Source organism: Pseudorca crassidens, chromosome 8, assembly GCF_039906515.1.
Source record: "Pseudorca crassidens isolate mPseCra1 chromosome 8, mPseCra1.hap1, whole genome shotgun sequence".
NCBI classification, from domain to species: domain Eukaryota; kingdom Metazoa; phylum Chordata; class Mammalia; order Artiodactyla; family Delphinidae; genus Pseudorca; species Pseudorca crassidens.
The window spans coordinates 91,834,723-91,846,774 of NC_090303.1; the positions used below are offsets into that span (position 1 = coordinate 91,834,723).

The 12,052-nt window shown below is 44.5% G+C and overlaps 2 protein-coding genes across 13 annotated transcripts in view; one reads left to right on the forward strand and one right to left on the reverse strand.

The window, feature by feature from the left end:
• Positions 1-9,904, reverse strand: part of CREB3L2 (cAMP responsive element binding protein 3 like 2) — a 118,758-nt gene extending 108,854 nt beyond the window's left edge. The window contains exon 1 of one of the 2 annotated variants that reach the window (XM_067747122.1): positions 9,378-9,904. In XM_067747122.1, coding sequence (XP_067603223.1) covers positions 9,378-9,479 — 102 coding nt within the window. In that variant the 5' untranslated portion in view covers positions 9,480-9,904. Of the gene's footprint in view, positions 1-9,217; positions 9,329-9,377 lie in introns of those variants that run through there. The other variant, XM_067747123.1, reaches the window with a different exon arrangement.
• Positions 9,905-10,091: 187 nt separating this feature from the next.
• Positions 10,092-12,052, forward strand: part of AKR1D1 (aldo-keto reductase family 1 member D1) — a 91,407-nt gene continuing 89,446 nt past the window's right edge. For 2 of the 11 annotated variants that reach the window (XM_067747125.1, XM_067747124.1), the window contains exons 1-3: positions 10,103-10,292; positions 10,517-10,596; positions 11,856-12,009. Coding sequence is in view for 4 of the 11 variants with exons in the window: in XM_067747135.1 (XP_067603236.1) it covers positions 11,929-12,009 (81 nt within the window). In the remaining 7 variants the exon portion in view is untranslated. Of the gene's footprint in view, positions 10,659-11,855; positions 12,010-12,052 lie in introns of all 11 variants that reach the window. The other 9 variants (XM_067747134.1, XM_067747135.1, XM_067747129.1 and 6 more) reach the window with 9 other exon arrangements.

The following is a 12,052-nucleotide window of genomic DNA, read 5'->3' on the forward strand; positions in this document are numbered from 1 at the left end:
GACGACTGAAAACTGTTTGTAGATTTTTTTTCCCCAGACTCCTCTAATTTGCCAAGAAGTCTGAAGAGGGGTGTGTGTGTGTGTGTGTGTGTGTGAGTGTGTGTGTGTGTGTGTGTGTGATGTTAAAAAAAAATGTCTCCTACCTCTGTGTCTCTCTGTTTTTCCATTCTTTATTTTGTCTGGGTTTTACTGAAGCAAGGTTTTTAAGTCAGAAAACAGAGGCTACAAAATGCAAAACTATACCCACCAACTGAGTGCCCAAAGGAAAGAGGCAATCAACTGACCTTTGTTGTTGTTGTTTTAAATCACCCATTTTTTAAAGATCAGAGACTTTCAAGGGTGACAGCATGATACTCAGCACAGAACTTTGGAGTTAAAAGGAACCTCTGGGACCATAATACAAATGTAGCATTTTACAGCAGGATAAACTGAGATGGAGGATGTGAAGTAACTTGTACTACGAGTTTTGCCAAAGAAAAACTCTCTTCCAAGATACTTCTAACAAGAAGCAGGCATACAACTTTGAGTGGCTCAGTGTCACCCGTCTCAATTCTTTAAAAGCTCTTCAGTAATGTCAATAAAGTTTAGATAAATAAATTATACCAGAACAGAGCAATTCAAGTGCAGGCAATTCAACATCAGGCAACTGTAACTGAGCTCGGCAGCAGCTATACACACCAGAAAGATCAATGGTACAAGATCTAAGAACTTATATCTGACTTTTGCACTGACCTTCCACTCAGTCCTAGAAAAAAATTAGATACACCACCGCAGAGCACCAAAAAAGTGCTTCCCAAGCTGAAGAATAAGTATGAACCCAGTCAAAACACAGCCTGCATCTGATGAGTGACACTGACTCAAGAAACAGCTGTGTCCCAGCAATGACTCATGAGCCTCTCTTGGGTTTACACTGCAGGAGAGCTGAGTCACAAAACATCCCCTGAGATAACAGGGGTGCGGTGATAAGGGGGATCAAAATGTTCTCAGCTCTTCTCAAAGTAATGCATCAGGAAGATTCAAAGGTTACCCAGCCAGAGTCACTCTACAGCTCATGAGGGCCCAGAAGATCTTGGGTCATATTCCAAAGATCTCCCAGTTTCCATCCACAGACAACTAACAGATGTAAAGATCTGAGAACCAGCTGTATTGAAGTTGATGGAGGAGCCCAGGAGAGTGTACAGGGAGAACACAAGACCAAGTACCAAACGCTCATGTTTAACAGGTGGTAATGCAGCCAGTAAAGGAGGAAAATCTAAGCCTCCCAGGGTATCATGGGAGCCAAAGCAAGAGCGAGTTACGAGATGAACGTGTGGTCGGTCAGTATTGCCAAATGTTCCCGTGAAGCCTTGCAAGCTAAGGATGGAGAGAAGACTAGTGGATGGGGCAGTTAGAGAGAAGCTGGAGAACCTTCAGGCAGCAGTAGGAACCAGAACAAACAGGAGGCAGAAGTAAAAACTGAGGAAATGGGGGCTTCCCTGGTGGCGCAGTGGTTGAGAGTCCGCCTGCCGATGCAGGGGACACGGGTTCGTGCCCCGGTGCGGGAGGATCCCACATGCCACGGAGCGGCTGGGCCCGTGAGCCATGGCCGCTGAGCCTGCGCGTCCGGAGCCTGTGCTCCGCAACGGAAGAGGCCACAACAGTGAGAGGCCCGCGTACCGCAAAAAGAAAAAAAAAAAAGAAAAAAACTGAGGAAACGGAGACCGTAGCTATTGACTACTTGCCTGAGAAAACCTGGCAGTAAACAAGAGAGAAAAAACAAGCGGAGCAAGGAGGGGCAACAGCATCTGGCAAACATGTGTTCAAGGCAGAGACCTGTGTTTACAGCACAAGGCAGAAGCTGCGGAGGAGAGGAAATGAAGATGCCCGAGAGAGAATAATTACAGGTCCCTTGTGCTTCCTGAATGATATCAGACTCCTGAGGTGGGGATACCTCTTCCCCAGAAAGAAGACATTTGACTTAGGGGAGAGGGTGAAAAAGTGTGTACACTATGGGCTAGGCAGTGACATGTGAAGAAACTGAGACCCAAAGAGGAGAGGTTATTTGCCCAAGGTCACCAGAGAACCAGTGGCCCTGGATTCCAAATCTGCCTGGCTCGAAGGCACACCCTTTCCACAATGCTGCCTTCAACTCTACTCTAGCGGAAACTGGGACTATGATAGAATCATCCTCCCTCCCATGTGGGTCTCAAAACTAAACAAGAAAAGTTATTGACATCAAACTACTCAAGTCACTTTCATATTAAATTTTCAGACTTGCGGAGGCATTTACAAGCATCCAGAGTTTTAAAAAAAATACATTAACAAAAGAGACCAAGGCCACTGAGCTTATTCATTCTCCAAGACTGCCTTACTCTACATAATTGTGCATCGAGCAAGTATTACATATCTCTGAGCATCCTGTGCTCGGGAGTGTAGAAAAGACAGTCATGTCCCCCGCCTTCAAGAAGCTTGTGTTCCAGCTGAGGTCTCTTTTTTGCTCGAGGTCTCAGATTCTCCATAGATAAAAGGGGCCATCACCTCCTATGTGCCTTGTGGGTAACCTAGACAATTCCATTCAGGGAAAAAATGAGGTCACTTGGAAGAGCCGGAGAGCATGTGGTGAGCAGGGAGAAGGGGGAATAGACTCAAGGTTGACACCAATGGTGAATCTCACCATTTCATTTCAGGCTTGACTCTACTGAGTCAGGGAATGTAAACACTATGCCCTCATTCATAAAATCACTGACAAGCAATTCAGACACTCTGCAGCCCTAGACCCTCAGTCCTACCAATCTCCCAGCCAAAGCCTAAGGCCGTTTGCCCCAAGACAGTCCACAGACAGGTCAGAGCCCCGCAGGGCTGAGGCCGGCAGTTCAAACCGCAAACAGGCACACTCTGACCTTATCAGTGTTTGAATAGCCATATGCAACTGGAAAAACAGCTTCTTTGAAAAATGGCATTCAGCTCTCTGCCTGCGGAGATGAGGCTGTGTGGACCTCGAACAGAAAAAGTCATTCTCGTCTTGCACCGTGATCATGATTACAGGCTCAGCTAGTTACCTCCAGCCCTGATATTTGACCCTGACGCAGAGAGTTCAGATAATATAGTTAATTCTACATTTCCTCATTCATGAGTTGGGACACAGCAGTACCCCCTCCATGATAGCCTTTGCATGCATTGCAGAGATATTCCATGCTTAAATGTTTTAAATTTTCCATTTGCTAGCCCACCTTTGTGAGAAAAACAGCCATTAGCTAAATGAACACAACTTTTAGTGAAGGAAAGGTCTGCCAACTCAGACTATTTGACTAATGATCATTACACATGGTCATGCTGGTTGAGGCTCCAAGAGCTCCTCCATTCCCACATGACTAATCTAAGCCAATCAGGTAAATCCTTTTCCAGCCATTGGTTCAGAAATGATGATGTGATCCCATCCTTGACAATAAAGCTCGAAGAGAAATCAGCTGGTAGGCATCTAAAAAAAGTTTCTTCCATCTTAAAAAAGGACAGAGGGAAGACACAACCTCTCTTCTCCCTTTGGATATTGTCATTTTTATTTGAACACCTGAAACTCATATGGATATGAGCTGCCTTCTGGTTGCCTTCAACTTGAAGATGAATCCTGCCTATGGATGGATGGAATCTAGGTCCATGATGAACTGAGTAGCTGCTGAATCAGCCAAACATGTAGCTATACTTTTAGGCATCTTGCAACGTGACAGAATAATTCACTTATTGTGTAAGCAATGTGAATCAGTTTTCAGTTACTCGCAGCGGCAAGCATTGTCATTTAATTCAATTATTAATCTAGATGCAGTGCCTCATTTCTCCTGCCAGAGCGACTTCACATCAGAGCTCAATAGGATATTATCACTCAGGGATCACTCAAGAAAGAGGGCAAGTACAAAACTCAGTACTGCCCTCTCATCTTTCAGAACTGTGCCCAAGCCCACCTTCCCCCAACCCATGTTAACACAATGAGAACAATTTCAGAGACAATAATCTAATTGAATCAAAGATTTTTCACCAAAACAATGAAAATTCTTTAGATCATAAGCTAAATCAGCAACATATATGCAAGGCCGCCTTATGAATAGGGGCCACATGCAGAGGGGTAGTGAGAGCTCCCCCCAGCTCCCCAAATACTCCTCCCCTACTACCTGGCTATTGCCTACAGTTCTCCATTTAGAGATTCAAGAAATTATTGTTAAATATAAACGCCCATTTAGGGGTCATATGTTTAGCTTTACTAATATTGAAATTTTTAGTGTAAGCTTAAAAATCTTTCCTGAGAACAAAATTAAAGAGGAGGAGTTGGAAAGAGAACACCATTACAGTGAGCAACTTGGGGTCCAAGAAGCGAGGGGAACATGACAGGAGTGAAGGTGAAGAAAGGTGAAGTAGGGCCTTGAAGACAAATTATACTGACTTCACAATTCCGTCTCCTACTGGGACTCATTACCTTTATTCAATTGGTGGAGGTCAGGTGACCAGAAGTAATGATTTCTCAAGCCACAAGGACCCAGGGTCCCACTCAGAATCTGGCCAGAGGCCAACAATAGGAGGCGAACATCAAACCAAAAGCTCCCATATCCCAAGGGGGCCCTATCAAGTCTCTGGGCCGCCGAGAGGAAGCGGAAACCACCAGCCTCTCAGACCAGCCATCCACCTTCCGGCAATCACGATGGATGTGGAAGCCAGATGGCCTTCACATCCGCTCACCAGGCAGGTGGAACCGACCCTTAACACCCCACCCTCTGGGCTCAGTCATTTCATTTTAAGAACCAATTGGATATAAAATTTAAGCGCATAACCACTAATAATTCTACAAAGAACTGGATTTACATGAGTTTAGTATTTAAAAGAAGCAGAACTAAATTAGGAGGTTGGAATTAACTGATATACACTACTATATATAAAATAGATAACCAACAAGGACCTTCTTATAGCACAGGAAGCTATACTTAACATTTTGCAATAACCTATAAGGGAAAAGAATCAGAAAAAGAAAAAAAAAAAAATATATATATATATATATATAAATGAATCACTGTGCTGTACACCTGAAACTAACATAATATTGTAAATCAACTATACCTCAATAAAATAAAATGAAATACCAAGCAGAAGCTCTGTCATTATCTTTGCAAAGAAAAGGTATCCTATTGTATACCTTAAAAAAAATAATCATTGCAAAAATTGATAAAATCCCCCTTTTCCAGATTGCTAAACTGAGCTATAAGAAAATTACCAAGAGCACGAAGTTTATCATACACAAACCCACTGTTAATCCTCCATCCTCAAAGCCCTTTTCTAGCAAGCACTCCTGCTTCCTCTATTCATTACCCAAGGCCTCCACCAACGCTGGTGGTATTGAGTGAGCACCAGAAACCTCTCTCTCCCCGAGGAAATGCAGGCTAAAATTACCTCTGGTCCAGTTTTATGTGGTGCCTTTAAGTTGTCATTTTTGATTTCCTAAATACTTTCAGGAGGTAAAAGTTTGAACAGTACGAAAGGGATAGTGTGTAAGTAACTCCCTCTCCCTCCTTCCCTCTCTTGACCTCTAGTCCCTCAAGTCCCCTTACCAGAAAAACATCAGCCATCTGTTTCTTGAGCATCCGCCCAGATATAGTCAGTGCATGTAATAATATACATAGATAAGATTTATAGACTGTTTTGCTCCTTAAATTGCAAAATCCCACAGTAAATTCCCAGAAATGTAATTTGCACAGAATCTTACAGGAAACACAACATGAATGTTAGAAACATCCAGCATCCTGGAAGGTTTAGGGGAAGGGACAAGGCTTCTTGCAATGATCTGAAACCATAATATATACACTCCTCATTTTTATATCTGCCATCTTTTCTGAAACCAGTTTTAGCTTGTATCCACTCTAGAAGCAATAGCTTTCCTAAATGTCCTACTCACTGATTTAAAATTATATCTCATCATCTGTATGGGAACTATTTTTTCAGCTTCAGGAGGAAGCCCAAAGCTCTAATAATTCAGGATCTAATGAGCAAGTCCAGATTCGCTCTGTGTGGTTCATTATTTTATAGACTTTGAAACGGTCTCCTCTAAGCCTCTGTCCTTGTGGACCCAGAAGTTTTCTTCAGAACTAACCAAATGAGAAAAACACTGCTCCTGATGGCTCACAGAAGCCGCCTCGGAGACGTGACAATCCCAGCCTCGGGCAACTTCTATATTTTTAAAATCAGGTAGGTGACAGTTTTGCTAACACAGGGCATTAGCAATCATGCGTGTGGTAGCTAAATTCCTATTTAGAGCAAAGAGAGTGATCATGCTAGGAAGGGTTGGTGGCCCCACTGCCACCTCAGTTAAATATTAGCTACCCTCAGACTCAGCAATTTCTGGCTCCCCATCCTCTGACTCAGTTCCTTTTAAGTCTGGATCCTCCATTCATACAGCATAGTGGGCAAGAGCTTGGGCTTTGGAGGCAGGTAGACTTGAGTTTAAATGACCTTTTACCAAGTCACTTAAACTCATTAAGGCTCAGTTTTCTTATCTGTAAAATGACTCCTTCACTGGGTCATTGAGATATCCTCTTTTTTTTTTTTTTGGCTGTGCCCTGCAGCATGAGGGATCTTAGTTCCCTGACCAGGGATTGAACCTGTGCCCCCTGCAGTGGAAGCTCGGAGTCTTAACCACTGAACCGCCAGGGAAGTCCCACTGATACATCATTTTTGTAAAGCACTAAGTACAATGCCTTTCATGAGGACCAGCTGCATAATCTATGGGACCTGCTACAAAATGCAAACGTGTGGGCCCTTGTTCAAAAATTATTGAGGATCTCACAATGGTGACAGCAGAGCATCAAAGTGTGGGGCCCTGTGGGACTGCACAGGTGGCAGGCCCATGAAGCCAGCCCTCCCTTTCAGATAATAAATATACAATAGATGGTAGCTATACTATCTTACCAATTTCCCAGCTTGCATGTGTACCTTACCCTCCCTGCAGGCTCTCCACTCCCTATGTGATGCCTAATCCACTCAACTTGGAAAGTTTCACTGGGCCATTACACAAACAGGCACTCTGCCTCAGAAGTAACCTGCATTTTTACAAGAAAAAAACTGACAAAAATGGGGGGATCTAAAACAGAAGGTGATGTTACCATAAGCTCATGCCAGACACACTCCCACCTTAGAGCCTTTGCTGTGGCTTTTCATCCTGCTGAGATAACATTCTCCCCTACTTCAGGCCTAGAGTGTAAGCTTCTCAAGGTCAAGAATTTTGAGGTTTTTTTGGTTCACTGATGTATCCCAACTGCTTAGAACAGTGTTTCGCACATAGAAGCTCTTCAATAACCATTCATTGAAAGAACAAATAAATCGTGAGTGAATGCATCATCAGGCCATCCTTTTTCCACTTGGAGGTCAGGTCATTTCTCATTATGGACAAATGGCAATAATAACCAGCTCTGCAACTGGATACCCAAGAGAGTTCAAGAAACAGATGGGAAAGTTATCTATTTTCAAATCTCTGCCAAACTCCCCTTAGTTTAGAAGGAATATAACCCAGTTGTCTGTGCTACCAAATCCAATACGTCTTTCAACACTAATTCATATACTCAGTTTGTGGGCCACGGCTTGCAGCAATGACGAGTGGCATTTTATGTGAGTGAGCTGCCCAGAAGAGAAACACGTCCCTAAGTGGCCTACATAAAAGTAATTAAAAAAAAAATCAAATTAGAAGAAAAATAATCACCCATCACTGCTTCATTACAATGACATAGAAAAATTAAGCCCTTGCTACCAAAAGGAAGGTAAGGTCTCTACCCCTGCAACTGTGCATAAAGATGTCAGTTAGAGCCAGTCCAAGCTGTCCTGCCTGAAGTTAATGTCACAGTCACGGGTAGCATCTCAAACCCTGGCATAAGATCTCAGAAATGCAAGTCATGAGGCCTGGAGAAAGGGAATGTGGATGCTGTGCATAATTCATCCCACCAGCTGAAAGACAATCCAAAGCATTACAGCTGCGGGATGAGACACTTTCACAGTACTCGTGAGAACAAAAGAGAAGAGCTGCCCCTCGCAAATGGTTAAAATGTGGCCTATGTCAGGAGAAACATCTGGAGATACTATGAGAAGATATTTGACGGCCGGCGTTCTCTGAGCTCTGTCCTGGCGACAGGAAGCACATCTGGGCCCCCAATCCAAAGGCAGCCCACGTAGTGTCCTCGGGACAGACTCAGTGAGCAAAGCCCAGAAGATCACACCACACATCTGGCTTTTGACCCGGCATGAACTTCCACTACCTCTCTGCCCTGCACTCGGCATGTTTTCAACAAGCCATTCTCAGCCACCACAAATGCCTTGGTGGGAATCACAGGGAGGCCCTCATCCCTTTTCCCAAAATAACGTCAGCCAGAGGCAAAGGCCAAAGGGGTGGAGCCTGCAGGCCATTTTGCAAAAGTTTCAAATATCCTGGCACTGACTCCATTAAAAGAATCATGAAGGGGAAATAGCCAAGCCTCTCATTTTCTCATTAGTGTCTCTCTCTATACAAACTCTGCATTTGTAAAAAAGAAACAAAGAGATCTCACAATAAAGTCATACTATCAGTGCTGGCTGTTGGAAACAAAATTTCATTTTGCAAATTTAATACCAAAAACTTGAAATTGAAAACTTTATAAGAAATGTGTGTGCTCTGTGACAGTTTAATGCCCAAAGGGATCTCTGAGGCATAAGACTGAGCAAGGAACTGGTGAGCTGTCCCACCTTCTCCAAAGCCTTTCTGAAATATGCATTGCCTCAGATTTTCCATTCTCCTTTGCTGATCTTTCCTCTGAAGAAGGAGGAAGCAGATTTCTTGGCTGGACAGTTAAAGGAGCCAAATAAAGTAGTCTTCCTCCTAATACGAAGGGGCTTTTTTTCAAAACACACACACACACACACACACACACACACACACACACACACACAGGTACACTTCCTAAAATTCAAATAAGATAGTAAAGGAAGAGAAAGAATATGACAGCGAAGGAAAGAAAATGCTACTTTATTTTGCCCAGTTTTTAAAAAATCTTCCCACAACAATTAGTAGCAAACTAAACAGAGGCAGATTATCAAAACATCTACGCCTTCTCCTGCTTTACAGCGCAATAGGAAATGATATAGCATATGTGAAAAGCCCTCGGGGAAAAGAGTATAAGTTGCTGAAGGAATACAAAGCGTCGTTACTATTATCAAAAGTTTAAAAGAGACAGCGGCCCACCTTCACTGTTCAGCTAGAAAAACCACACCTCTCCCCAGATCTCTCCATTCTGGGCATGCTCTTCCCAAATGCTTCCTTCCCAGTTCCCTGTCCCAAGCTGTTCCTTTCATGACACTTTCCCCTCTCAAGCCGCCCCTTCGCCGCCCCGCCAAGTCCTCACCGTGTGATACATGAGAGCCTCGGTTTCTCCGGGCTCTGACAGCTCGCTCAGCTTGCGGTCCCACTGCAGGACGCTCTGCTCCCCGCTCTCCAGCACCTCCATGGTGGTCCGAGGCGCGCTGGGCCGAGGATGCTGAGGGCAGGAGGGGAGCGGGTAGGGCGGCCTCGGAGGGCGAGATCCGCCTCTGCGTGAGTGTGTGTGCGTGTGTGTGCGTATGCGTGTAGCTTATGCACTTAGAAAGGAAAACGTTCGCTCCTCTGCCTGAGAGAGAATTGCCAAGGGCTCCGGTTCAGCGTCCTCGGAGACCTGAGAATCCCCAGAGGAGACAGACTGTCTAGAGATCAGACCGAAGGCTGAGGAGAATAGAGCAGGGTGTGTATCCAAAATAAAGGCAGGAGATCAGTACTCATCCCAAGAAAAGCCCTTCTCAATAAGCTCACTTTCCACTACTGCTCCAGACACAAACTTTGAGATTCCCCAGGGCTCCTCAGCTCTGCTCCAGGACACAGCTATGTCTCCTCCTCCCTCCAGGGCGGGGACCAATCGGATGCTCACTTCTCCCGCCCTACCCAATCAGAAGTCTTTCTCTCCGTCCAGAGGCAGGGGCAGCGAGAAGTCTCCGCCCAAGCTTTGGAATGTGGGCGGGCAGCGCCTTTGACGTCATCGGAGAGCTACTCCGGTTTTACTACCGCCGGCAGCCGAGGTCTGCGGCAGCAGACAAATGGAGTGCTTGAGCCCAGGAGTGATGGACTGGGGGTGCAACCAATGAGGAAGGAGCGCCTGGGAGGGACAGCCAATCAAATAGCGACAAGAATACATTTTATAAGAGGGAGGGTGCGCTCAGTCGCCTGAGAATCCAGAGAAATTAGCGCGCGCGTCTAGAGGAAGAGAGTGCTGCTGGGAGCGCCGATTTACGTACTGTCCTAAATATTTTCAAGTAGTTTAGCTCATTTGAGTCTTTCAGGATTTTTAAAAAATAAGTCACATATTACACACAAATATATTTATATTAGCACATATCTGGCAAATTGTAATTGCTTGTGCTTCAGGTTTTTCTCCTGCTTTCTGTTAGACTCTTCTCCTGACGTGTTTTTTATGGGCTCTCCTTATTCTATTTTTTTCTTTTATTTACCCAACAGACATTGTCGAAAAGAGCCAACGGCTTCCTTTTCCAGGTCATAGAGATTTTACCTCAGTGGAAGAGTCAGACAATAAACAGGTAAAGAAAGAAACGTATAATGTCAGAAACTGGTAACTGCTGTAAAGAAAAATCAGAGAAAGGTAAGAGGGTGGGGCAGATAGATGCTATTTTAGATAGCCATCAGGGTAGGTGACGTTTGGGAACAGACCTGAATGAAATGAGGTTTGGGGAGAAGCTGGTGTCTTACAGACAGCCAAGGAGACAGGTGTGGCTGCGGATTGAGGTGCCAGGGAGTGAGTGAGGGGAGAGGTGGCCCGAGAGATGGGCAGGGGACAGACCACCAGGCCTGCCTATATTGGGAAAGAGATAGCCTCTTCTAAATTATTTTTCCTCAACTTGTGATTTTTTTTCCTCCTTTCAGACTCCTTTTTCTTAAATTAATTTTTATTGGAGTATAGTTGCTTTACAATATTGCGTCAGACTCCTTTTAAGGAAACAAAGTGCTTGCATATATAGTTTGCTCATTTTAAATGTAAGGGAGTCTTTGCCAGTTGTCTCTAGAAGTTTCTTACAGTGGCACATTCCGGTATGGAGGTGTTACTTTGTTCCCTTCGCAAGTATTTTTTTGGTGGATAGGGTCAGTCCAATTTTGTCTTAGAACTCTATGGTGTCTTTAAGTGGTAGTTTATTATAGAAACTGTTCCATTTGTCTGGTCCTATCTCCTGGGTCGTTGGAGAATATTTTAATGCGTAAGTAGAAATTCTAGTTTATGGGCCCCGTACCTTCCTTGTAAAATAGTTTTCTCATTTTTCTCTTAGTCCTTGGTTTTTATTTTCCAGTCTGCTACCTCCTTCACCACATCCTTTTCATAGATCACCTTTTCAATTTTTAGCAACTTTTTCCATTTTTCTTAGCATAAGACTCAGCATGAGCAAGTGAGGTAAGAAACATGTACACCCTCCTTCAACTGGAATACAAGCATGTATCTGTCAAACATTTCTGCCTTAGGCAACGTCAGTCCCTGGTTTTGCCCCATGTGGTTGGCAGTTTCTAAGATGGCTCCGATGATCCTGCTTCCTGGTGTTCACACCCTCTGAAATTGCCTCCCCTTGAGCATAGGCTGGACCCGGGGGCTTCCTTCTAGCAAAGAGAATGTGGCAAAAGTGATGGAATGTCAAAAAATATTCTGGCTCCTGTCTGGCTCGTTCTCTCCTCCTCTCGTTTGCTTGCTCTGATCTGTGAGCTGCCCTATGGAGAGGCCCACATAGCAAGGAACTGAGGAAGGTGTCCAACTAACAACCAGCAAGGAACTGAGTCCCTCAATCCGATAACGCAGGAGCAACTGGACCCTGTTAATATAACCACTTGAGTGACTGTGGAAGCAGATCCTCCCCGAGTTGAGCCTTGAGATGACTGCAGCCTTGCGAGAGACCCAGAGTCAGAGGACTCAGCTATGCGATGCCCAGGTTCCTGACCCGCACAAACTAAAGGTAAGAAGTTTATATTGTTTTAAGCCACTGACTTTTTCCTTCA